Below are 25,039 nucleotides of genomic sequence, written 5' to 3'. Positions count from 1 at the left end.
AAGATCTTCAGGCAGCAAAGGATTTTGTTTCCATGTTTCCTCAATGTATTCAAGGATCACCAAAGATTCAGCAATTGATTTTCCATTGTGCACAAGCACTGGAACTTTCTTATGAATGAGGTTGTATTGAAGAAGTAGAGGGCTTTTGTTTGAGAGATCTTCAAATATGGTATCATATGGGACATCTTTGAGCTTCAGTGCCCAAACTATCCTCAAAGCAAAAGAGCTTGACCATGTCGTAAAGAGCTTAGGCCTTATATGCAGAACTTTTAGTATGCAATTTTGCTGCTATTATTGTAGCCTTCTCTGTTGGGATATCTGACTTTGGCCCTGAGGCATATTTTTGTTGCCCAGGAAAGAAGTGATCCGAGTACAAGACCATTAATTGTCTCACAGATTTACGTAAACAGGAAGCAGCTGTAGATTTTCAGTTTACGAAGTTTTTTAGCGTCTACTAATTATAATTTGGGGAAATGCCCATACACCCCTAAAATACCAATATACTTTTCATATATCCCACCAATTTATTTTTATTCTCTTTCACACAAATTTTTTTCCTTTTTCTTCTCACCTACCCATCTCACCTAATTTTACACCATTATTACCCATTTTCCCTTTCTTTCTTTGACCTTTGTTATCTTAAAGCAAGTTCATCTGACCCAGGTTCGAACCCCGAAGCTGTCAAAGTGGCCAGGCACTATGCTGCAATGCACAGTTGGAGCATTTCACATGCGCCGAAGGGGTTTATCTTGGGCCTAGGAAGTCTTTGGGTTCCCCTTGACAAAGTAAAAAAAAAAAGTTCACCCGTAGTCAAGAAATGTCAAGGTCGAAAAGATAAGGTGTCAACCAGTCAAGTAACTGTTCACTGCCACTGGACATGGGTTTCCACCCGTTTTTTTCTTGACCGGTCAAGACTGTTCATGTATCACTGTTCATCAATTTTTAATTGTTCATTTTCATTGTTTATTGATTGTTTTAACTGTTCATTTACTATCTCGATAAATGTTAGGATGCTCGAGGAAATTTTCAGAAATTTTCATAAAGTGAAATCCTCAATCTAAGAGTTGGATAATAAAGTACACGACACGATGAGTTCGTGGGAATTTTTCGGACACCCGAAGTGTTTATAATGAATTTTTAAAGTTTGGAAATTATGAAAATGCATTTAAATAAAAAGAAAATTTCTGCGGTGCGATCGTGGCCTTCCATTTTACCACCGCTTCATCCTAGCCATTGAAATAGAGTGAACTCAGGGTTATAAATGCCCTTGATCAGATCAAGGATCAAGATCGCGTACAGAGGCTTCGAGGTCTCCCAACTCGAAACCGAGAGCCAGCGACCCAATTCCCTAACCCAACCGGCGCTCCACCGTCAAGCAGCCTCCGGCAGGCGCACGAGCACCATCTTCTTCGTCTCATCGTCACCGTTACGCCCGTGGTCTTTGATCGTCCATGCACGGGACAAGTGAGGAGAAACTTGGAACTTTTCCGGCGAGTTTCTGCAGACTCCGGCCACCGATTTGCTTATATGTGATATGAAACTTCATCTTCTCGTCATGTTCTACATGCCTATGTGATTTGTTTTCAAATTCGATTGGGTTCTGATGATTTTCACTTTTGGGTGACTTCGGCTCTGTCGCAATTCCTCGACACTGGGCTTCAGTTTCTGCTTGCTGCGGCGCCACGCGTCAGCTTCTCCTACTTCAGTAGGGTGTGGGCCGAGCTGGCACAGGCCTTGGCTGGGTCAAGGAAAATGTCATCCTCTTGCCTTTTTTCTTGGCTTCGGTCAAGAAAGTTCATCCTTTGCCCAATCAAGCTTGTGTTGGTGGAAGAGAGATTTTGGGGTTGGCCGGTCACCATGTCAACAAATCTATGTGGAGGCCGGTCATAGACAAACCGGTGGACTTGCAACCGATGGACTTGCTCTTACTATTACTATCAATAGTACTAAAAGTTTGTCAATTATTTTTATGACGGAGCGTGGTGGACTCATATTTTGAAGTTATTTGTTTAGATAGCAATTTTAGTTAAAATTCATCTTCTATATTCGAAGATAAATGGTTAATTTTCACTATTCATAATTTCTATCCTTTCTAGAAAAGATTTAATTGCTATTTGCAATATAACCAGTAAAGCATTAGCTGAAGAAAGAGAAAAGTTGAGAAAGCTAAAAGATTATAGATCAAGGCTTAAAAGAGAAACTTCTGATTATTGGAATATTATCTTCATAGTTCAAAAACGAATTTATAAAGTTGAGAAAACTATCGGAGATCTCGAATATACTCTCCGAGAGGAACAAAAATCTCTTGATTATTTGAGCATCGGTTAGATCAGATCCCCATTTCACTGGTATCAGAGCTTGCTAAAAAAGCTCAAAAGGAAATCCCCAATGGGAACAATGTCTGAATTGATATTACAGAAGTTGAATTCTCTATTAAAATCCTCTGATGAGAAACATCAGAATCTAATAAAAGAATTATTTAGATGTCAAGATCATCTAAAAAAAGTACCAAATATAATCTCCCAATTAGAAAAATTGGAGTACAAAATAGATTATATCAAAGAACTTCCTAAAAGGAGAGAAGAATGGCTGACAAGCGTTGGCAGAAAAATTAGTAAACAGCAAGAAACGCTGAATTCTATGAAAAATTTACTGAAGGATAAGAAAAGACCTCCAATTAAATCCAAGAAATCTAGTGGATTTAAACCATTAGAAAAGCTTGAGAAGAATCCTACTCCAAGCATGATTTTTCTAGAACCTTCTACTAGCTTGACTAGTATCAGGTATGAAAAACCACAGCACTTGATAGCAAGACATGTTAAGATGATAAGCATCTTTGGAAAAAAAAAAAAAAAAGGAGTACAACTTCTAAATGCTGAAGAATTTGAATACAATGAAATAAAACAGGAGGTGAAAAACTCGGTAATTCCAAAATTAGATTTCAAACAAATCTATAAGAGATGAAAGTTTGAATTGATGGGCAACCATCATTTCAAATGATTGGAATTTACAACTCCATCTACAACATGAATTCAAATTTGCTCACCACCAATACTTTGGTGATGATACCACCACTCAATACAAAACTGCCACGTATTATAAAACATAATTATAGTTTATCATGATGTTAAATGCATGCAAACTTCATTGTATATGTTACTAAAGTTTATGAAATAATGGTGGTTTTGTTGGTAGAGTTTCTTCAACACCGGTGAACGATAACAAACATAAAAAAAAAAAAAGTATTGAGATATGTTCTTAAAAAAAATAAGCTGGGAATTTTGTTGAAGAAGAGAGACTTTTTTTTCCCCCTTTATTTGTACATGTCTGAATTAGTCATTTTATATGAATTAACACAATTAATCATTACTTGAAAAAAAAGAGGGAGATCTAAATACTAAATTTGGAGGGGAAATTTTAAATACACACCCCTAATCACTTAATACACATCCCTATTATTTTATATTTCAAATTAAATTTTGTAGGTAGGTTAAATGACCAAAACAGACATCTATACATTAGAAGACAAAAAAAATAGTCATATTTTCCTTATATTATTCTATTTATGTATAAATAGTTAGATAAACACAGTAAATTTATATACATGGCCTCCTAATTTAATACAAGAATAAAGTTAGAAACTATCTAATTTAATTTTACCTTAAATAAATCTTAATTAAGTGATGTTAGAAACCATAATATTTAGAATTTCAAAATCAATGGCATTAAATGTTTTTAAAATGGATCACTTTACTCCCATTTTTTAGTTAATTTCCTTCTTCTTTTTTTTTCCTAAGAGATATGATTAATCCATTTATTTTCTAATGTGATGTTTTGAAAAAACTTTGTAATTGTTAATTTGTTTGGCCCCTCTAATGACAACTTTGTAGTTCCGCCATTGTGGAGAAACTATTAATATAGTTTTGGTTAAATGTTCAACTCATAATTTTATACTTGATCAACATGGTGTTTGGTGGATGAGAACTCAAATAATACAAAACTTATTTATATGCATCTATTTAAAGGGATTAATAATAAATCTTTATGGATTTCTCAATAACTAACACAAGTAATCAATATGGTTATTTATAAAACATCAATTTATATACTAGAATATACTAATCATATTAAATAGAAGCCTTAATATAGTCAAATAATAGGATATTTCATGATTTTTGATATTAAGGATATTTTAGGTACTTTTGGGTTGTGTATTTAGTAAAATATTAGAATGAGAAATTAAATGGGTGGTGTATTAAGTATGGAGTGTGTATTAAGTAATTTGGGGTGTGTATTTAAAACTTCTCAATTTGGAGGTATGAATAGAACCACTCTTAAAAAAAAGAAAAAAAAAGAGAAAGAAAATGAATTGAGGGGTATAATAGTCATTTTGGACATGTTGTGTGAGAATTAGAGAGAATAAGGATTATCCAGTTTAATTTAAAAGACGAGGGACTAAACTGTTTTTCAGGAAAAAGTTTGAGGAGTAATAAGTATTTAATCATTGTTTTAATTTTATCTAACGGACTACATGTGTTTACACAATTTTGAGTGACCAAATGATTATGGATTTAATTGATTTTTTATAGATACAATTCTTACATAGGAATTTAAAGGATCAATGGTTGAAATCATTGAATTATATCATATACTAGTCTAAAATAGTAAACATCCTCAAATTCTTAAAGTAAGGATGTCCTCTCTTGATCCTCCGTCACACACACACACACACGCACACATATTATATGCAACAATGCAATTATCCCAAAGTTAAAGAAAAGTAAATCTCTCATTTTTGTTGACCATTCCAACTTTATTAATTCAACTTTTAGTATAGACTATAGAACATCTTTTAAGGTTCTTCATAAACGTAAGCTATATCTATACTATTATTAAGAGAAGAGAGCTTGCTCTTCATAACTGATTTTTTTTACTATTATGGCCCTAAAATATTAATAAACTTCAACACTAAATTAATTATCAAGGATGATAGCGTCAATACATAAAATAAAATAAAAATATAAATATAAAATAAAAAGAAATCACATGGCTATAAACATGAAAGAAAGAAACTTCTCACTACTTTTTCATTAAGAAAAAACTTCCCATTATTTCATATCTCCCCACACACATGGGGTGTGGGCCTGCTAGTTTTAAGTTAAAAAAACTGAAATATAGCTATAGGTTTAATAATTTTTCTCCAGCAATATTAGTTATTTCAAATATTTTATCAAATTATAAATTGCCCTATGGATAAAGGGTAAAGAAAGTAGGAGATAGAAATATAATTATGCAAAATTCATAGCTAAATATAGCTACCTATTTACCAAAAAGTATATTTAACTTTCACTTGGGTACTCTGTTAGAGATGTTATTAGTTATTTTTATAATTCTAATTTGGAACATTTTTAGCTTAATCTTTTAAATTTTGGTTTGTAACATCTTCGGCTTTATTATGTGAATATAAATATTTTGAATATTACGTTTTGTTTGCTATTTTATTGTTGGCTTTTGAGTTTATAGATATATTCCGGAAAATTTTTCCGAAAACAAAAAATTGAATGCGTACTATGATTAGAGGGACAAACTTTAAAGTTTGTCTCAAGTTTGAAAATCTCAGTTTCGGCCCTGCCCCGCAGCGGAGTCCATTGTAATCGCGATGGTCAGAGAGGCAGTCTAGACCAATCCTCGGATTGCTTCGATCCTCCTCCGACTGTAATTTCATGATTGCTTTGTGGATATGAGTCCCATTTCAGTTTGTTATTTCTTTACCTACACATAGTTTGTAACTTTTTTGATATGTGAGTCTCATTTCAGCTGTTAATTCTTTACTTACACATAGTTTGTAACTTTTGATATGTGAGTCTCATTTTAGCTTGTTAATTCTTTACTTACATATAGTTCTAACTTTTGTTGTCCACTATGGTACAGGGCTGTGATAGTTCTATTCTAATAAATTCCGGCAAGAATCCTGAGAAGTCAGCATTGGCACATGCAGGAGTGAAGGGTTTTGATGTGATCGAGTCGGCGAAATCAAGACTGGAAGTGGTTTGCCAAGGACTCATTTCCTATTCTGACATTATTGCTCTGGCTGCACGGGATGCTATTTCTTTGGTAAGTAGAATTATAGCAATACAACTTTATTATTCCATTGACAAATGACTTAATATGCATTTGATAATTCGTTTATACTTTTTTAGGCAAAGGGTTTCGGTTGGTCAAGTGTCAAACGCTGATCACGCCTTCCTAATGCCAGATATGGATGATCCAATCAATGCGCACAAATCCAAATTTACAGAAAAAGGACTGGCTGAGAAAGAGCTCATATTTCTTATAGCTGGTAAGTTTTGGTCTTAACATATTAATCTGTTTTTGGTTAGCAAAATAGAGATTACTTACTTGTTGGAAACTACAGATTAACATGATCATCAACTTATCAATATGTACCTCTATTAAATCAAAGCATGTAAACAAAGATCACTCCTCACTGTCAGAATGTGTTTATGTAATTGGGATTGAAGCCGTTGTAACCATTACATCTGCAGAATTTATGAACATCAGAACTTAAATACATAAAACTTACTTGATGCACTTGCATTGTCCATGACAGTCTTCTCCTGAATTCACCTTAATTTTCTCTTAGCAATGGGAATAATTTAAGGAGAAAGAACTTATGTTTTAGAATGGACTGGTTTGACACTTATTTAGAAGCCCTGCATAACAATTTCATCTATAAAGAAACTGTTATTTTGCTTAACTATTTATTCAAACATTTAACTGTCATCAACTACAACATAATTTTGAATTAAAAAAATGCACAAACTTATCTACAAAACTAATTCAAAGCTTATACACATATATTTTAAACTTGGATCATATTTCATGTGTTTGTACTGCATATATATAGCATATAAATTTTGAGTGGTGTCAAGTTCTATAAGCTGCAATGCTTACAATCTCCCACTGACCTTGTCATTACCTGAATAATTATATTATAGTACAAATATATGAGGATGATCTACTAAAATGTGCATTGCGAGTTTAAAAGCTACTTAAGCTATTCAAATTCTGTCAATAATGTCTATTTCAAGGAACCTAAGAACAATATGGTGAATAAGGATGAACACCAGCAATCTAAGATCACAAGATCACTTTGTGATTGACTAAAATCACATGAATTTCAGTCACAATAGCAGTATAAATATACTTGTGTTATAAATGCATTCAATCACATGTATGCTGAATGTCCTACCAAAATTTTTAATCTTAATAGAAACAAACCAAATTATATTTAACTGTAAAGTTATCATAATCTGCATATATATATATATTGCCATTCAATGAATTGCAAACTAAAGTTGTACAACTTAATCTAGTAGATGATTGATAAAATGAACACTTAATAATATAATTATGCTTCACTGATCATATCACAACTGAACAATAAAACTACAACATATAGTAACGGGTGATGATGCTGATATGTTCTTCAACATTAAATGGCGTATGTAATTCTCATATTTGCAACATGCTTGACAAAATCAGCTATTGGAAAAGCCTTTGTCAATGGATCTGCCAACTGCTCTTTTGAGCCAATCTTTACAACTTCAATTTCTTCATCTCTAACACTTTCCCCCATTGCGAAATACTTGACATCTATATTTCTAGAACTTGAAGATCTCTTGTTGTTCTTTGAGAAAAAGACTACTGATACATTGTCACAATAGATCAACATATGTCTTTCTACAGATTCTATTAATTTCAAATGGGAAATAAAATTTCTCAGCCACAATGCATGTCCAATGGCTTCAAAAATAGCAATATACTCTACTTGAAAAGTTGATGTTGCTGTCAAAGTTTGTTTTGTAGTTTTCCATGAAATAGAAGAAAAATATAGCCAAATGTTGACTTCAAGTAATCCTTCTCTGGTTTGTAAGATGCATCTATGTAAGCCTCCACCTCAAGTTCTTGCTCATCAATTCTATTGTAAACCAACATATGCTTTTACACTTTCGCGTTAGGAGTAGTTGTAATATTATTGTTGGTTACCAATCATTACTTGGCTCATCCGGTGAACAACTTGAAAGTCTTTATTCTTTAACTCTAAGAAATTTTAAGCTTTCGCGTTAGGAGTAGTTATAAAATTATTGTTGGTTACCAAGCATTACTTGACTCGATCATCCAGTGAATAACTCGAAAGTCTTTAACTCCAAGGCATATGATCCTTAGTCGAGTTTCTATTCTTTCCTCGGGTTTCAATCCCTCAACGAAGTCATATATATGCACAACTCATCAATCTACAATTGTACACTTTGCTTCTTAGAGCAACTCCAACAGCTTCCTTATATTTTTATTTTTCTCTACTTTAGGGAAAAATGAGCCTCTTTTGCTCCAACAGATTCCCTATAACTATCCCTATTTTAGGTAAAGTGAGGAAAGAGAAAACCAAATTCCATATATTTACAGCAATCTCTAAAAATTTAAGGAAGAATATGGAGATTTTAGAGATTGCTGTAAAATAGGGAACCGGTTAGAGTTGGAGAAGAAAAAGATGCTAAAGCTTTGACTTTTGCTTCTCTATTATATAAAAATTATAGGGAAGCTGTTGAAGTTGCTCTTAGTTGTATACTAGCACACCCTGCAATTTACTCATTAAGATGTTCCTAGATGTTTCAGCTATGCCGGCCGAGATTATTTTCATTGGTAACGGGTACACTATTTTTAATATTCACAAAGTGTGCTATTGCATTTAAGGAAAGGCCAATTCATAGTGCAAAAAGAACTCAACCAAATATCTGGTTCAAAAAAAGGAGAGAGGAGGAATGAGTGAGGGAGGCGAAGAAGGAAGATAAATAAAAGAAAGAGTATTAACATTTAAATCTCCTATAGAAATTCCTGCGTACAAAACTATCCACTTTATCATTTCTCTTTCTTTGGCTCTTCCATTTCCATCTTCTGCTTCCACCAAATTGCAGGCCTCCCAAAGTAGAGGTGGCAAGCCGACGCCATTTTAAGCGGGTCTAGTCGTGCTTGGGCCGGCCCATTTATTATCGTGCCGGACTCGTACCGGCCTATTTATTTAAACATTAAGCCCGGTCCGGCCCATAGCCCGAGCCCATATTGTGCCGGGCCAATAAACGGGTCGTGCTGGTGCCTATCCATGATAAAGTACGATTTTAAAATCTTAATTTGAATAAATAAAAAATAATTTTATTTAACTATTTAGAAAATTCAAATAAATTAAGTTCTACAATGTTTTTCTCAATCTTAGCTTTTTAAGATTTAGTTTTCTAATAATTTTTTATATTGCACTACAAGAAAGAAAGAAAGAAAAAAAAAACTCAAAATATATTGCTTTTAAATTGTGAGATTAATCTTTATTAATATAATGAAGATTTAGTATCATATTATTCTTTCCTTCATTCTATAGTTGTATTATTATGAGATTAGTCTTTATTCATAAACATATATTTAATATTTAGAAAAAATGTTTTATGTCAAAACAAGGATATAATGTTTTTTTTCTCACTATTTTGACAACATAAAAGAAATAGCATTGGTAGAATTGTCTTGAGATTTTAAATAAGGAGGTATAATATCAAATCTCATCATTGTGGATTTTTAATATTTTTAAAAACAAAATGAAATTTTGTGTTTGAAACGGGCCGGCCCAAATATGTCATGCTCGGGCCGTACCGGGCCGGGCTAATGGGCTAATATTCCTAGGCCCAACCCGGTCCGTTATTCTAACGTGCTCGGGTCGTGCCGGGCCACTAACCGGCTTGGGCTGTGCCGGGCAGCTTTTAAGCATGCCGGGCCCGTGCCGTGCTAGTGTTTAGCGGCCTGTTTGCCACCTCTATCCCAAAGTATGATAATTACAACTCTTCCTCTTCTATATTCTCAGGAAAAAAAAAAAAAAACTCTTCCTCTTCTATATTAGTGGTGTTTTTAGGGAGAGTCTCTAATAAGAATTTTAAAATGAGGACTCTATGAAAACTTTTAAATCAACGGTTTGATTAGTGTTTCAAATTGTAGTTGAAATATTATTTCTTGGGTTTTTGTCTATTTACCCCATTTCTAGGGATTTTTATCCCACTAACCCCATTAAGTTTTTTTAATTCCCTCTTACCCAATTGTCCAATACACTCTAAGGGAGTATTCCCTAATACACCATTAAGATTTTTTTAATACCATTTTACCCCTCACCCTTTTGTTACTTAGAGATAAAGAGAGAGAGAATGGAAGAGAGAGAAACCATAGGAGACTTCGCCGGAGCTGATCACCGGTCACCAGAATCCGGCCATCGGCCACTGGAATCCGGTCACCGGCCGCTGCCCACCGGATTTTTTTGAAAACCTCTATTGCCCCCAATAGAGGAGCAATACAAGTCTATTGCCCCCCAATAGACGTCTATTGCCCCCCAATAGACGTCTATTGCCTCAGCAATGTATTGCCCCCCAATATACACCTATTGCCCCCCAATATAAGGGCAATAAAAGTCTATTGCCCCAAATAGACATCTATTGCCTCTCAATAGACGTTTCGATTACCGAAATGGGAACCAATCTTCATAAAATTAGACAAATAAAATTTTGATTAAAGAAAAAAAATGAGGAGATTACATCAATTCAAAACGTATATTGCCCCCCAATAGACGTTTCGGTTACTGAAATGAGAACTAATCTTCCTAAAATTAGATAAATAAAACTTTGAATAAAGAAAAAAAAGAAGGGATTATATCAATTTAAAAACGTCTATTGCCCCCCAATAGACATTCAAAACTTTTTTTTTTCTTTCTTTCTGCCCCATTACTTAAACAAGACCAAATTGTACAACGCTTTTTTTTTTCTTTCCGTTTTTCTTTCATTCTTGGAGAAACAGTTTACTAAAAAAAAAAAAAATTGATTTGGCCACCCAGAAAATACTCTGGGTACCAAACCGGAGCAAACCTCCGCCAAAAAAAAAAAACCGAAGCAAACCACCACAGGTGCAGTTGAGGGATCCAAGCTCGGCCTCAATTGCTGTAATTCATCTTCTTGTAAAATAGCAAAAGCAGCAGCACCTCAGGATTAAGACAACGTGGAGACTCAGCTTCTCGTCGATGCTTCGAAGCTCTGACTCCTCGTCGCTTACCAGCAGCGATCGGTTCTCATCGCCTACCAGCTCTGGTTCCTTGTTGCCTACCAGCTCCGACTCCGAGATCGCTTGCCAGTAGCGACCGGTCCTTGTTGCCTACCAGGTCCGACTCCTCGTTGCCTACCAGCTCTAACTCCTAGATCGCGTACCACCGGCGACTGGTCATCTTCGGCCTCGTCTCGCTGTAGGCCATCTAGACCAGAGACCGGAGCTAGAGAGAGAGAGAGAGAGTCGATCGGAGAATGGGGGATGAGAGATAGAGACTGCAGCAGATCAGGGAGAGAGGAGAGAGATAAAGAGAGGGCCACATGTAATTAATTAATTAAGTCAAGGGCAAAATTGTCATTTTGCTTTAAATAGGGTAAGTGAGAATAAAAATTTGTTGCTGAGGTAAGTGGGATAATTTTTGCTTATTTTGGTGTTTTGGGTCAACGACCCTTATTTCTTCACCGTATAACCAACTCATCCAATCATTGATTTAAAAGTTCTCCTTTTTTTTTAAAAAAAAAAATCCTCATTATAACCACACCCGTTCTGTGTAACTGATAGTGTATAGAGTTCCTCAAAACACCAGAAAGGTTGGAAAATATAATTTATAGGAACACTCCTTATCAGTATTAATTAAGCCAATAAGGTTTATGGTTAAATTTTCAAAAACCCACAATTTACCCTTCTTTAATTATAGTCTAAAAATCTATAATTTAACACATGAAGGGTAAAATAGTAAATATAACAGTAAATTACAAAAAACAAATCTTTTTGTTAGTTGGCAGTTTAAATAAAAAAATTGCTTATTAAACAAAAAGTTATTATTATTTTTTTTTAAAGTCATTCATAATTTCATAAAAAATAAACATTTTTTAGATAAATTACTAAAACAAACTCTTTTTTTAGAAATACAAATAAAAACTCAAACAAAATATTATAAACACAAATAAAGTATAAAAAAAAAAAGGCCAATTGACACACGCGTGACTCATTACTCCCACATTTTGACTCTATTTAAAAGAGTGACTCATTACTCCCACATTTTGAAACATTTACGTGAACATATTTTGACTTAATTAAGGCCAAAAATAAAGGCCAATTGGTTTATAATTAAGTCAAAATATGTTCACGTAAATGTTTCAAAATGTGGGAGTAATGAGTCACTCTTTTAAACAGACATCGTTACTCGCTATCTATTTTTTGGAACATGGGCTTCTAGGTTCGTAAAATGCTTTTGGAGATGGGTTTCTATAATAAACCCCAATTAAACCAATTTGGTAAAAAATGAATTTTAAAATTTTAGTAGAATTTGGGACATCCATCTGCTGATGTTATAGATCGGAATTAATTCTCACCATTTCCACCGTCTCTTTTCAAGAAATAAAAAAGAGCTAATTTCATTTTACGTATGTTATATCAATTGTGGCATTTCACTTTTAATTTCATCACATGTACTTATGTGCTCTCCAATTTAATCAATCAGGTCCAATAATTCATTTTTTTGTCAAATATTTTGTGAATTGAAAATGTGGCTCTAACGGGCTCCATAGTATGATGACGATTCACTAATGTAACATGCAAAATTATATCGTATGTGACTGCAATTTCAAAACACATCACACAACAGTTGGCAAAAAAACCAATGGTTAGGCAAAATTGATTGAAATTGGTAAGTACAGGGGCACGTGTGATGAAATTAAAAGTGCAGGGACACAAATGATTTAGGGTGTAAAGATCATGGAGGTAAAATGAAATTTGCCCAAAACCCAAAACCCAAAACCATTAACCCCAGGTGGTCGAGTTGGTAACAGTTTATAGGTGTAAAACCCCCACAACCGAGTCCGAATTTTGCCGACGCTGATTGGAGTTTAAATCTCAATCTATTTGTATGTACATGAGTATTGTCAAGCATAATTAGCTGTGCATTGAGGTTAGCTTCAGGCCACCTCCGCAAGCAATGATGCCACCATGGGGGTAATCTCCGAGAACAACACCATGCAGGCTATCGCCTGAGCTCAGGTTCAGGACGAGACTGCCCTTGACGCACCATCACGCATCAGAAAGCACATACTGATCCCTATCAGTCCCATATTGGAAACCAGATGGAGTTCACTCTCTCCTCCACCTATAAAAGATCTACTTCTCTCTCCTCATTCATTACGCATTAAATACTTACCTAATGTTATCGTCAACATATTTGACTTAAGCATCAGAGCAGCGAAGACCTCAACCGCAGTGTCTCTCCTGACGCCAATGTATTTTACTTGACAAGTAATGCTAGCACTATCTCCCGTCTTCTAAAATTTCAGACTCTAGTCCGCGTTAACGAGACCTGACCTGCGTTGGGAATTCTTGAGCATTAACGCTATTCTTGGTGACCAAAGGGGATGAAGCGTTTTGGCATGATCCCCTAGTACAAATTAATCTTTGAGCTTAAAAAATCATTTGTGAGTACCGTGCGATACCGATAAAGGGAAAAAAAAAAAAAAAACCAATTCACGTCATTGGGTTCACTGTACATTTCTAGTGACTTCAGTGATTACCCTTCTTTCTGGTTTTCTTTTTATATGGTTGGTTTGCAACAGCTAATTCAAAACACACCAACATAATGCTTAGACCCAAAGCCCCTTCACACCTTATTCCCCGCCAAATCGCTTTTGAAAATCTCAATCCCGATGCCCCAAACCAGTTCCTATCTCTCTCGGGAAAGCTCATATACCTCTTGAAACAATGCATCTCCACCAAAGAGCTGAAACAAATCCACACCCAAATGCTCATAAACTCCATACACAAACCCAACTTCCTCCTCCCCAAAATCATAGACCTCAAAGACTTCACCTACGCCTACACCCTCTTCTCCCACATCCCCGAACCCAATGGCTACGCTTTCAACGTCATGCTCCGTGGCCTAACCACCACTTGGCAAAAGTACCCACTTACTCTTCAACTCTATTACCGAATGAAGTCTCTGGGTGTGATGCCGGATAATTTCACCTACCCATTTCTCTTCATCGCGTGTTGGAATCTCTCGGAGCTTAATCATGGCCGTGCAGCACATTCGTCTGTGTTGAAGACTGGGTTGGACGGTGATGGTCATGTGTGTCACTCTCTGATCACAATGTACTCGATGTGTGGGGAACTGGGTTATGCACGGAAGGTGTTCGATGAAATTCCCCAGAGAGATTCGGTGTCGTGGAACTCGATGATTTCTGGGTATACGAAGATGGGGCGTGCAGGGGATGCGGTGGGGTTGTTTGGGGAGATGAGGGAGGCTGGGTTTGAGCCGAATGAGATGACTCTGGTGAGTGTTCTCGGGGCGTGCGGGGACCTTGGGGATTTGAGCTTGGGTAGGTGGGTGGAGGATTTTGTTGTTGATAAAAAGTTGCAGCTGAATTCTTATTTGGGGTCTGCTTTGATTGGTATGTATGGAAAGTGTGGTGATTTGTGTTCGGCAAGGAGGGTGTTTGACAGTATGAAGAAAAAGGATCGTGTCACTTGGAATGCCATGATTACAGGGTATGTAAATTTCTACTTCACTCTTGGCTTGATGTTATGGTTCATGTTACAGATCAGGTACCTTAATAAGCTTGATTGAGATTTTAACATAGAATATGGTAGCATGGATACAATACCTGACCTTGACTTACTTCCATTGAGAAGAAAATAAATTATACATGCTTGTGGATAGGAAAACGTTTCTTAGAGAAAAGGAATTTGGATAACATGTCTTGTCCAACATTCCCTTCCTGACCTTGAAGTAATTTTTTAGGAGATTGGTTGGATAGGAGTCATATGTAAGGATTCCCTTGCTGCAAGCCTTCAACTTTGAACATGTGAATGTAATTTGAGGATATCATAGAGGTCAGAGATCATCTGTTAGGTTTTGATAGGTGAAAATACTTGTTCCATTTTTGAACTTAGATAGGCGTAGGTTTGAATGGGAAAAGGTTGCTGAAAGATTCTTAGGGAGACAGAGAGTACAGCTATGCAAAGCTGAGAACTTGGCTTTACAAATTAGAAGAAATATGTTGTCTTAAAACACATCTAGCAGCATTGGAATTTGATATAACAAAGAAGTGGAAAAAGAAAGAAGAAATATTAGACACCTCACATCTAAATCCCTTAAATCATGTGCTAGGTATATCTGGAAACTCCGTCGAAGCTATGCTAGCTTTTTGAAAAGTTCTCTGAACTAATCCTCAATCCTCTAGTGCTTGAAAACGTCTAGATTTTCAGTTGCTGGTTGCTCCTATTGCAGCATCTAATGGCTATATATAATTAACCTTTAACATAAGCATTCCTCATTTACTAGAATGATGACCCATGAACCATGAGTATTGCCCTCAAATCATGACATTTTGCAATCTCTTTACATTATGAAATGGAAAAACAATAAACAAAGTCAGAAACACTTTTTATTTTTATTATTGATTGTCTTATTTTATTTTACTTTACTTTTGTGAAACAGTCACTTGTAGCTACAATGGGTGTCAGCATCCTAGTGTGCTTCATGTACCATTAAACTACACTGCTCTCTAAGCTTGCCCCTTTTTACAGTCTTTGTACTCCACATGTGGTTTTAGTGTAACTCTGTCATCTGCAAAATTGGAAGCATTTTACTTGAAACAATTGTTACAGATTAATTTAAACTTTGAGCACAAATCACAATGCACCACATTTGACGTATGTCTTTTCTTGTGGCTTCTTTCTTATTTTCTTTTTCTTGTGGAAAAGTAGCTTATGTTTTTAGTTCTGTATATTTAAAAATTCTTCCATGGGAACACAGCTTTTGAGAAGTTGACCAGGATGCCTTTGCAAACTGCTTTCACTTTAATAGTTTACTGATAAGCACGGTAGTGATGACAATGATATTGATGATGGTGTTCAATTTGTTACTGCAAACGGTCATTGTCCTTCTGTAGTCGCATTTACCAAAATGCATGCATAATGCCTTTATCACTTACAAGTCCTGTTATGTATCTATGAAAGTTCTCTGATTACTACTGATTCACAACATTGTTCACAACAGAATTTTCAATATTCCTTACTGGTAACCTATGGTCCTTTGGATTTTAATGGCCTGCATTGGACAGTGGGATACAGGGAGCAATCAATTATATAGTATATATTTCTATTAGCTATCTTCTAGTATATATCTGGAAACAGTATAGATTGAATGTCTTCTCCAGAAATGTGTGTGAAAACTGAGTCTGGGGTTACTTTTATTTTATTTTATATGTTGGACAGGTATGCTCAAAACGGAATGTCAGATGAAGCAATGGTGCTTTTTGATGGAATGAAAGAAGCAGGTGTTATCCCTGATAAAATCACACTGGTTGGAATGTTGTCTGCATGTGCTGCAATTGGTGCCCTAGATTTGGGGAGATGGATTGACAAATATGCATCTGAAAGGGACTTCCAACATGATATTTATGTTGCTACTGCATTAGTTGATATGTATGCTAAGTGTGGCAGCTTAGCCAATGCACTAAGAGTTTTTGAAGACATGCCCCAGAAAAATGAGGTTTCATGGAATGCCATGATATCTGCCCTTGCTTTCCATGGGAGAGCCCATGAAGCAATATCCCTATTTGAGCGTATGACAGAAGAAGTTGGGGCTGCTCAGCCAAATGACATCACATTTGTCGCAGTACTTTCTGCTTGTGTTCATGTTGGACTAGTCGATGAGGGTCGTCGATTGTTTGATTTAATGAGCTCATCATTTGGGCTGGTTCCGAAAGTAGAGCATTATTCTTGCATGGTTGACCTTTTGTCACGTGCAGGATGCGTACATGAAGCTTGGGATTTCATCAAGAAAATGCCTGAAAAACCAGATGAAGTTACACTGGGAGCGTTACTTGGTGCCTGTCGGAAATGTGGAAATGTAGATATCACTGAACAGGTAGTGCAGCTGCTTCTAGAATTGGAGCCTTCAAACTCCGGAAACTATGTTATCTCATCAAAGATCTATGCGGGCTTAAAAATGTGGGATGACTCAGCAAGGATGAGAGTGTTGATGAGACAAAGGGGTGTCAGCAAGACTCCTGGCTGTAGCTGGATTGAGACAGAGAATCAACTTCATGAGTTTCACGCCGGTGATAATTTAGAAGAGATCTCTCAAGTACTTAAAGTATTATATGAGGATTTGAAGGATGAAGGTTACATACCAAACATTAATGCTCTCTAGAGAAACAATGATGGAAACAAGTGCTATACATCTGGATAACCAAACGGCATGCTTATGATTTTGGCCAGGTCGGTGTTTGAGCAAAATTTATGTCTTTAAGCAAAATTACATGAACATTTTTTGGTCTGAAGTTTATTTTTGTTCCTTTCTTCATTGTTAGTTCATTTGTTGCTGGTCTTTAGGTTGTTGAAAACTTCTTTAAGATGTGTAGGTAGTTAAGTCAAGCATTAGGATTATTGAGTCCCTTTTATCTGATAATGGTCCCTTTTTTCGGTTTTTGACTTTTCAGTTTGGACATGCATAGAAATATATGCACATGACTGTGGAAGCGGAACTTGAAGAAACATTGTTTTGACTTTTATAGCTTACAGGTGAGAAAGATGAGGTCATTTTTTTGGAGATTTTAATAATATATATATATATATATATATATATGTATATATTATTAAAATATATATATATATATATATATATATATATATATATATTCTCCAAATGTCTAATAGTCAATAGCATTAGGATTATTATCTATAAATGTGATTAAGGTATCTGATAACAGTTGTTTTATTTCATATAAATCTTAACAAATCAATTTTGGGAATTTACTTGCAGTAATAGCTAATTCTTTTGAAAAAACAATTAAGCTAGCTCTGAAAGTGCGGTAAAACTCAACGAAGGAATACAAGGTTAATACTCTGTTCCCCTGTCTTGCATAAATATACCAGGAACTTTACCTCCAAGATCAACAGGATGAAAATATAAGAGATCAGCTTTACTAAAAAGACAACTGTGAAGAGATTTGCATGAAATTGTCCCTAGATTTGCTAAATTTGAGCCCCCAGCATCCCCACTGAAGGCACCAAGCTTGCACCTTGCAGCTTTAATGATAGAGAAGCAAACTCTCCTCAAAGTGTTAAGATTCCTTCAAAACCCAAAGTTCCAGCTATAAGGGAGACCGTAATATCTGCAAAAATTGCAATCTTCACATTACACTTGCTTAATAGATTGCACAACCTGGAAAACAGAATTCGGAAGCTTCAGTCTCTACCACATGTCCTTCTGACATCTCACATATTTATGGCACTCTAAAAGGAAGAAATGGGTTAGAAATGTCTTCAAACGAGCTTCAACTAGAACCCCTCATCATGAATCTAGCATCCCAACTATTATCATCAACTCCATACTTACTCCTTGTCATATGAATCTGCTTCCAAAGGCTATCTCTTTTACCAATTCCCAAGCAATGCTTATTTCTTTTAACTTAGTTACCCACTATTAGACACCCGTTCCCCCTCTAGCTACAAAGTCCCAACTATTAAAGTGATCTTTCTTTCCTTCCTATCAACCTTCTGATAGATACTCTAGCTGAATACTGTAAGCACTTTTTCATTAAATGTTCCTAAAAATCCCAAGATGAAACATACCATTTCTTAGCCATCCACTCATCACTCATTGGTTCAATTCTTTTCATGTCATGATAGGCGAGCTTTAATCTAGAGAGGATTGATCATGCCTAAGAAAATCTTCACTGGCAAACTCCCAAGTTGGACAGTTGAAAGATGGAATCTTGTTAGGATGTATGATTCTAGTCTGACATCCACATATGTACACACACAGGTGTGTGTGGGAAAATTTTCACTTGGCAAACTCCCAAGTTGGACAGTTGAAAGATGGAATCTTGTTAGGATGTATGAGTGTGTGTGGGAAAGTTTTCACTAGGCAAACTCCCAAGTTGGACAGTTGAAAGATGGAATCTTGTTAGGATGTATGATTCTAGTCTGACATCCACATATGTACACACACAGGTGTGTGTGCTAGTTTTTACTGATAATCAGCCAACATACAGATGACGGCTACAATGTGGGCGGAGAAATATCATATTTCTTCTTAACAATGGCGGATATCCAAAAGAAGAAAAGTTCCATCTTGGGCCGTACAATGTAATAATGAACTGGAACTACACTACCTTGGTTGATTCTTCTATCCATAATGGGGAGAGCAACTGCTGGACGACCAAGGTGAGACATGATAACTTCATTTGCTGTATTACTACTCAATGGTAAAACTAAAGTAGATTGTAAGAGAAAGATTAGCAATTTCCATTCTTTTCATTTAAATTTTAAATTCTAGTTCTCTTTATTTTTCAGTTCAATGCGAGGAGGAGCTTATAGCAACAATTAATACGGTAATTAAGGATAAAGAGGACTGCTTGTGCTTTATACTTTATTCTTTATAGAGGTCATTTTAGACAAGGAGGACTCAAGCAAAGTGCTAATTCAGTTTGGCTGTACCATATTTGCCAGAAGTAACCCTCCACAACCGTGACTAAAATTGAAATTATTACTTGAAAGCTCTATATTTGTCTTAGAAACTAGGAAGAAAAAGATGAGATATAAATAGTTCCATTGTTGTTTACCCATAATAACAAGTTAGTTGTACTATAACAGCCTACTAGCTCTGAGGTCAAAAGCACTTCATATACCTATTAATGTCAAACACATAAAGTTGGTATTTAAATTTCAGGAACATGTTGCTGAAAATCAAATTTTTTTTGTTGTGTTTTGTTTTTTTTTTTGGGTGAGACTGGTTATGATATGTGTAGATAGGCACCACAAATGTTCCTCTGTGTGTGGAGATTGTCTTGAGGTGGTAAATGGGGTATTCATTCTCTCCTTCCAGGGTGACCTTTCATCTCAATGGGGAAGGTGCTACCCCACAATTGTTGCAATTAGCTTGCAACCAAGTGACTTTAAAAGAGGTCTACATTACAAGTATGCAGGTCCTATCCCAGCATATCTCTCTTTTTCATATGATTCAATCTTCCTAAAGGCTAGTGCACAAAATGGTTGACATGAGTAGGATCCCCGGATACTTTCTATTCTCCATTGCATTAACTCCCAATATAACTGGAGTTCAATTAGTTCTCTACCCCACTGTAAATTGTTACCATTTGCCAGAGAAATAACTGGAGCAATGTGTTATATTGAGAATGAATGCAGTGGAGAATCATATATTCATAGTGGGTATGTGGGGATGCCCACGATATGCACAGCTAAAAAAGGAAGCCTCGGCCACAAAATACAGGGGAAGCAAACAAATGGCTATAAAAGCTCAGTTGTATAGGGAAGTTTAACAAATGACCTTTGCGTAAGAAGTTCATACATGCATGCTTAAGAACTAAAGTGTTGTCTGTTTACTTTGACATTTAGTTGCAAATTTGCTAGGGAATTCAACTTATCAGCACTATTCTTAAACTTGGTTGGAGAAACCATACCATTCTTTTTTCTATGACTCTGGGAAACTATTTCTATCAGACTGGAATGAATCTGCATCAAGTATTTTCAAGGAGTGGTGCTTGGAATATCCTTCACCTCTGTTGTGTCTAAACCTACTTCATTTCGTAAGATTTCTCATCATTTTCTTTTCTTTTTCATAAGAAAATAGAATTTTATTAATAGAAAGCGTAAATTTACAAAGTGGACAACATCCAATAGGGAACTCCTAGAAACACTAATAGAAGGTCAGAAACACCAAAAAGAGATCACCAAGCAGAAAAGAAATTAACAAACAGCTGCATAATCATAGAGAATACTGATATCTGTATTGTCCTAAAAACTAAGTGAATAGAAGAAAACAAGATATTCCTAAAAACTGGAAATCATGCCCACCATAATCATAAAGAATACTGTACCTGTATTGTCCTACATCGGAGGACATATCCTCAATAATTAGATAATCATAATCATATCAATAAAGAAATGGAACATTTTATGAGGTTCCTAGCTAGCATGTTTTAGACATTGAATAGAATGTTGAATCATCAGATTCATACTGAAGAGGAAGTCCCTGCGGGACATATATCCGGTGGTAATTAATTCTTGTAAGCAGTTGTATTGCATTCAAGCCGCCTCTGCAAGTGGTTTTAAGAAGTCCTGAATGCACCCAAATTTTGGTCCATATGCAGTAACGACATTGTCAGGCTGTACAACAACTGCCTTCTCCATTTTGACAAGAAGTGAGAACCCAACCAAGTTGAATTCATCGAAAATGGCTCCAGCAAATAGCTAAGCATCGGCTGATTCTACTATTTCTGCGGTGAAGGGGGTGCTCAAAACACCCCAATAAGATCCAATGAAATGTGGGTGGTCCTCTGGTACCAGGCCTTTTTGCAGAGGGCATGACTGTCAAGGCATAACCACAAGTCTGCCAACTCAATGAGGCAATTGCTGGCCTTTGTAACGGGAAGAATCTGCCCAGCAACAATACCCAGTTTCAAAGCTTTACCAAGGAACTAGCTGCCTCCACTGCAATTTCTAGGCCTCCTTGGTGAGTCAATCTGAAACAAAAACGTATCAATTATCTTTCTGTTAACTGGCTACTATTAAATTGATATATGAATATACCAAAGAATTTTCTAGTTCGAAGCATTTGAGAAATTACTTGGGAGTTAAAAATAACCGATCAGTAGGCTCATGAAAGGACGGATGAGACAGCTTACACCGATATAAATAGGCTTTCTGTCTTTCAAAGCAGTTGCGAATGTTTCATCAATCTGTGAACGTGCATCTTCCAAGTCCTTCACAACAGCCTCAAAGTAATTGCAGCATGGCATATTAGAAATGGAGTTGATATCTAGTTAGGCTAACCACCAAGATTTACTTGGAATACAATCAATCAAGTTTAAATAAATTTGTTATCAATTACTACCTCATTATTGCATTTTTTTATCATTTCAGTACCACAAATTTGCACTGCTATGCCTGGTTTTTCTATTACAGTCTCACTGGTTATCAAAGTTATTATGATTAGTTTGTGTGGATTACCAACTAATCATCCTAACTTTTTTTTTTGGTTACAACGAGGCCCAAAGGGCCTAAAGCAAAAGAAACACTAGCCATGGAGGCTAACTTTCTATCTTCTGCTCCTCATAACTCCACAAATATCATCCATAAAAAGCATTTGAAGCTTGGGGGGGGGGGGGGGGGGGGGGGGGGGCAGGTGGGCGTTTATTGAAAATAACAATCCCAGGATCATGAGAGAGGCTGCTCTTAGCCATGGCATCTGCTGTCATATTGCTTTCTCTAAAAACATGCTTAATCTTCACATCTTCAAAACCATTAAGTAGAGACTTGCAGCTGTTCAGAATGCTTCCAAGAGGATGGGAGCTTTCACAGCCTTCAACAATGAGTTTGATGAGAATGGCAGAGTCAGATTCAATTTCAATCTTATTAACCTGTAAATCAGTAGCAAGTTTCAAGCCAGAAAGCAAGCCCCAAGCCTCAGCAGTAAGGACCTGCTTTTAATCATCCTAACTTTGATAACGAGTGAGCCTCTGCTGCAACATAATGTGATTCACTCATGTATTCTAATGGTATGAACGTCCAGTGGTGCTTGTGTGATGACCGATGACACAAAGTGAATGGACGATTTTGCCTCTTCTCTTTTCGAGAACGACTTCTGTAGACAACCCAAAGGCTCTCCATCGCGTGCTGAGGACTACAAATTGCTTGAGACCATTTCCTTTTTTATTTGTGCTTTTTGTAATTGTTTTTGGGTTTTTGTAAATTCAGAGATGGATATGATGAAATAGAGATTGTCAAAATTGTTGCTTGGTGAAGACATGTCAGTTTTTTGTTTTATGTTCATTTCTCCAGATTAATTTCAAGTTCAGTTTAATCTATTGTCAATCCATTTTGTTTGTTGTTTTTTGTATTGTTTTTTTTTCCTTTCTATTAATTCAAATTTTGTCCAATATTAATGGTAGTTGTATGCAACCAATTCAAAATAAGGTACTGTAATGGGGCATCATCTGAATTATGCTAGATCTTCCAGGGCTGTTGATTTAATCGCATACTCTCCCTCTGCTTTTAATGCTATTATCCAATGAGGTGCCTTGACATCATAAATACACGAACAAATCAGCAAGTCCACCTCAGTTAAAGTACAAATAATACACAAATAAAGCTACTGCCGGAGGGAGAGCTTTTAGAGATGAGGGAGTTCATTGTTTTAAACAATTTCAAATAACTAAGGATGGTACAACTTTGATCCATTTATTGCTACGACCACATCATTTGGGCGTTTTCATGAAAGCCATTGGATGTAGTTTTCCAAACATAGTAAAATTTTGTTGGTTTTTACAGCTATTGTATTACAAATTTTGAATTGAATGGTTTATTGTTCATCTACAACTGCTGAGTTTTGTTTTGTATAGCCATATGAATCATCCGAATTTAGCAAGAGCCACAAGATAAGTAGAAATTGATAGATCCCAGTCAAATTTCTAACAGATGAATAGCAAATTATGCAGAAAAACATCTGCATTTTCTTCTGTATTTAGTATTAGGGTGGTTGTGTGTGTGTGTGTGTTCTGTTCAGAAATATCTTTAAGAATATGCTCTCTTTTTCTAAACCCTTTATATCTATGTTCTTTTATTCCAAATGCTGATCATGAATCATCTGCAAATGCTGATCATGAATAACAAAGATAAATGCATGTTGTAAATGCTATCTAAGATTTTTAATCAGTATCCAAAATGAAAACATGGATTAGGCTTCATCTAAGAATATGCATGCCACTTCAGGAAAAGAATCAAATTCTTCCAATCATGCATAACTGAAAGTACTTGATCATCATTTTATGCTTTGCAGATACCACAGTCCCAATTGGTTGAAATTAATGCACATTCTCTATTCACCAAATGGTTCTCTGAAAGTGGCAAGTTGGTATGTAGTCGACACTTATTATTGAATATGTCTGCTTTTTGTGAGCTAAAGTTGGATTTGGAACATTCGGTTTTACCGATGTTGAATATTTCTTCTCAATCGAAGGTTGCAAAGCTTTCCAAAAAATTCAAGAGATGGTAGAGGAGGAAAACCAATCTGGTATTTATTTTGATCGGTGAGATTTACTGTTACTGTAGTTTTTGATTTCATTCTCATTTTTCTTCCACCTGGCTTGATTATAAATGTAAGATGATGCTGCAGATGAAGTTGAAAGCCTTGCTGCTACAAAATCCGCTTTATCGGGTTCTGAACCTTCAGATTCTATTCGGGTACCATGCTCTCTCTACCTCCTTTTGCAGGCTATTTTCTAAGCTTTTTGATCAGATGTAATACAAACGTCTATAATAACATTTTGGATTCGGTTGCACCCGCTCCTTTTCTAAATGGCACCTAACATGCCAGGTGGTGAATGCGTTACTAACCTAGCTGGAAAAATCGAAATCAGCACCAAATGTGATGATTTTGACAACATCCAACATAACTGCTGCTATTGGTAAGACCGTAAGACTGCAGTCACTTTCTTACATGCTAATTGAAAAACCTCCTTGGATTTGGTTGCCATTTATCTTTACCAGGAGCGGTAATTTGTTGTTGGGAAAGAATTGATGCACTTCTTTTTCCCTCCCTGTATAGATCAGTTTAATCTATTTTTGACATCGCACATCGGTCATCGATCTGCATTCCACTATGGTTCTAAGTAGTAATAGCTATGCATGATTTTTTTGTTTTTTTTTTTTTGAAGGGGCTGGTGCGGCTGCCCTCAATCCTTGATTAATGAAATTGCAGAATACAGGGGGGGGGGGGACATAGAGCCTGAACCCCATATTACAATAAGCATAAAGAGAAATCAAGACTCTCTATAAAATCTATGTATTCTAACAAACACCAAATAGCAAAGAGTGCACGAATGATTACTCCATTTGTCTTGATATAGCAGTGACA

General features: G+C 35.9%; 1 protein-coding gene, 1 long non-coding RNA gene and 1 pseudogene across 3 annotated transcripts; 2 read left to right on the top strand and 1 right to left on the bottom strand.

The window, feature by feature from the left end:
* The first annotated feature begins 13,719 nt into the window (after positions 1-13,719).
* LOC112196634 (pentatricopeptide repeat-containing protein At2g34400) lies at positions 13,720-22,030 on the top strand. Of its 2 annotated transcripts, XM_040517320.1 has the most exons (7): positions 13,720-14,640; positions 16,372-17,379; positions 17,601-17,682; positions 17,924-19,329; positions 19,459-20,090; positions 20,269-20,711; positions 21,136-22,030. In XM_040517320.1, the coding sequence occupies exons 1-2, from the start codon at positions 13,733-13,735 to the stop codon at positions 17,309-17,311; spliced, it is 1,848 nt and encodes a 615-aa protein (XP_040373254.1). In that variant the 5' UTR covers positions 13,720-13,732; the 3' UTR covers positions 17,312-17,379; positions 17,601-17,682; positions 17,924-19,329; positions 19,459-20,090; positions 20,269-20,711; positions 21,136-22,030. The 2 variants fall into 2 exon arrangements, with proteins under 2 accessions (XP_040373254.1, XP_040373255.1); XM_040517321.1 differs by having other exon boundaries at positions 19,459-20,711; positions 21,276-22,030.
* On the bottom strand, positions 21,211-22,173 carry LOC112200997 (annotated as a pseudogene).
* A 1,420-nt stretch (positions 22,174-23,593) lies between these two features.
* Positions 23,594-24,751, top strand: LOC121052536. The gene is made up of 4 exons (XR_005809393.1): positions 23,594-24,037; positions 24,143-24,212; positions 24,299-24,366; positions 24,500-24,751. It is a non-coding gene; the product is annotated as an uncharacterized LOC121052536 (long non-coding RNA).
* The last annotated feature ends 288 nt before the right edge of the window (positions 24,752-25,039 follow it).

The sequence above is a fragment of the Rosa chinensis genome, chromosome 4 (assembly GCF_002994745.2).
Source record: "Rosa chinensis cultivar Old Blush chromosome 4, RchiOBHm-V2, whole genome shotgun sequence".
NCBI lineage: Eukaryota > Viridiplantae > Streptophyta > Magnoliopsida > Rosales > Rosaceae > Rosa > Rosa chinensis.
This window is presented reverse-complemented; position numbering and strand designations above follow the sequence as displayed.

Coding starts and splice junctions, on each gene's coding strand:
- LOC112196634 (XM_040517320.1), top strand. CDS start 13,733: ATGCTTAGACCCAAAGCCCCTTCACACCTTATTCCCCGCCAAATCGCT. Junction 14,641..16,371: donor TGGAATGCCATGATTACAGG/GTATGTAAATTT, acceptor TATGTTGGACAG/GTATGCTCAAAACGGAATGT.